General features: G+C 40.1%; 1 protein-coding gene across 1 annotated transcript in view; it reads right to left on the reverse strand.

Moving 5' to 3' along the window:
* Positions 1-2,280, reverse strand: part of LOC117118299 (sushi, nidogen and EGF-like domain-containing protein 1) — a 20,287-nt gene that overhangs the window by 3,951 nt on the left and 14,056 nt on the right. Inside the window, exons 5-6 of the mRNA XM_033262869.1 lie at positions 1,598-1,750; positions 702-1,007 (exon numbers count right to left, since the gene is read on the reverse strand). Coding sequence (XP_033118760.1) covers positions 702-1,007; positions 1,598-1,750 — 459 coding nt within the window. The remainder of the gene's footprint in view (positions 1-701; positions 1,008-1,597; positions 1,751-2,280) is intronic.

Below are 2,280 nucleotides of genomic sequence, written 5' to 3' on the forward strand. Positions count from 1 at the left end.
TAACTGGTGTAGTCACGCATTTCAAATCTCTCAGGTTGGTAACTATGCTATGGTCGTACGACCGTTGCACAACGAATCCAGCACAGTTCCCTGTGCGCGATAGACGCACAGGGATGCAACGTCGACTGCTGATTGTCGGTAGGAGTCTGAATGGATCGTCATTAAAACGATCTGTTGCGCGTGCATTGTCGTGTTGCGTTCTTCATAGAATTGCGTCAGCTGATGACCGTCGTGCGCAGTGAGTGCCCTGCTTAACAAATTAAGTCTGGTTCTCACGAGAGTTCTAGTATCCGGATCGGGAGTTAACCGTTAGCACCTGCGTGAGAACGCCCGATCGGTTAGCGCTAACCGTTAGCGGTATCCGGCTACGCTAAAGGTTAGCAAGCGCTATCGGTTAGCAAGCTGAGGCGTTTCTATCATCAACCAATCACACGTACGCGTTTACAATTTCCAGTTTCTTATTGGCCAGTGATTCGATTATCATATTGTTGGTATCCAGATCGGGATTTTCTCGCATGGACGCACGGCAGCTAACGGTTAGCAGAATCCGGATTTTGCTAACCGTTAGCTGCCGTGTGAGGACATAGACTTAATGTTATTATATTTAACATATTGCAACAGCCATTTAGGAAATATATCAACATATATATATTTTAAGACCATCAGAATAATATCGCAGCGACTGCATCATTGTAGCTTACCTGAGCAAGTGGTCTGAATTTTTTCTTGTGGACTTCCCGGTCCGGGTGTATTAACACCTTCAACAGATCGCGAAAGTATACTGTAATATGTTACAGTTTCATGAAGTTTCAATCCAGTAATTTTGATGACGTCAGGTGTGTTTGAATTAATTGACGTGAATTGGCTGCTACCTTCTTTCTTGTACCAAAGGGTCCATGATGTTATTGTCCCTGTACCGTAGTCTTTACCTTGTGTCCAGGTAACATCAACCAATATAGTACTTGCTTTTGGAGTAGCGATTGGGGGCCTACTTAAGTAGGGAAGAGCTGGAAATTATTAGAAACATCACAATTATTATTTGTTTAATGTAATGTTACTATCGGGATTTAATCTGTATTTGTCAGCTCCTGCACAACCGCCGTTAACTATGCTACCACGTGCAGGAGAAATCGCCAATACACATCTAGCAACAACACGGTAGCTCTGTCAACTAAGCTGGACCTTGGGGTGATACCCTCGGGTATTGATTAATGTATTTATCTGTGTTTGTTTGTGACGGTATTTGTCTATAAAGTATTTTTTGTAGAAGGGCTACAGAGAGAATCTGATTGAAAATCTGGTTCCTCAAACATTTTGCTCCCTGTCATTTTACCCATTTAACTTCCTTTACTTTCTTTAAGTCCACGTATTTAACGTTGTTTTGCATGTTCTCAAGAAATGGTTTTGATAAAAATGCTGATTGATCAATTGCTTGTTTAGCCTTTGTGTCACAGAACTCTGTTTTTCCCCCAAGTTCATTACCTTCCTTAATATTATATGCATGATATTATTATCTATTTTCATATAAATATTCAATTTATTACATTGATTAAGCCGATCTAACATTATAAAATGTGGTTTCACTGAAAACACAAACCTATGCTACAGTTGGATCCTGCCCATGAATCACTGCATCCATTTGTACAGCTACCATCATCTCTGTTACAATCAGCTCCTGCAGAACAGTGGCATGAGTAGTTACAGAGTTCACCAAAGTAACCAGATGGACAGGATTTGTCTGATGATAGCACTAAAATACATAATGACACAATTTTAACACCCGACATCAATTCGGTTCAAAACGTTTATGGATCCTGCACAGTAGACCTACACTTTTAATAAGTCGTGGATACCATTAATAAATAAATTGAACATTCTTTGTAATTCTGAAGTTGAAGTAGAGCAAACTGTTTCGTTGAATTTTGTGGCTTGAGTTTTGTGACTGAGATTAAGGGCCGTAATGTATAAGATGATTAGCGAACAGACGCACTGACACATAAGTTCGGAAACCAGTCTTCGTTGTTGTTGAAGATATTTTATGTTTATGCTGGTTTTTTTTCTGTAACATTGTCAATGACAACAAGCGAGTTCTGGTTAGTATTTCGTAACGCATTAGATTTTCTTTCAGCAGTGGCGGCGCTAATATTTTCCCCGACCAGAGCCATATATATAAAGAGTTGCGACATTCCGCTCCTTGGTTTACGAAAGTCACGTGGTACACACCGTCCATTTTGTTTCATAATCTTCCCGATGAACACATGCAAAGTATATGTGTTACGT

Source organism: Anneissia japonica, unplaced genomic scaffold (genome assembly GCF_011630105.1).
Source record: "Anneissia japonica isolate Jap-2015-1 unplaced genomic scaffold, ASM1163010v1 scaffold7473_len308249_cov148, whole genome shotgun sequence".
In the NCBI taxonomy this organism is placed as follows: Eukaryota; Metazoa; Echinodermata; class Crinoidea; order Comatulida; family Comatulidae; genus Anneissia; species Anneissia japonica.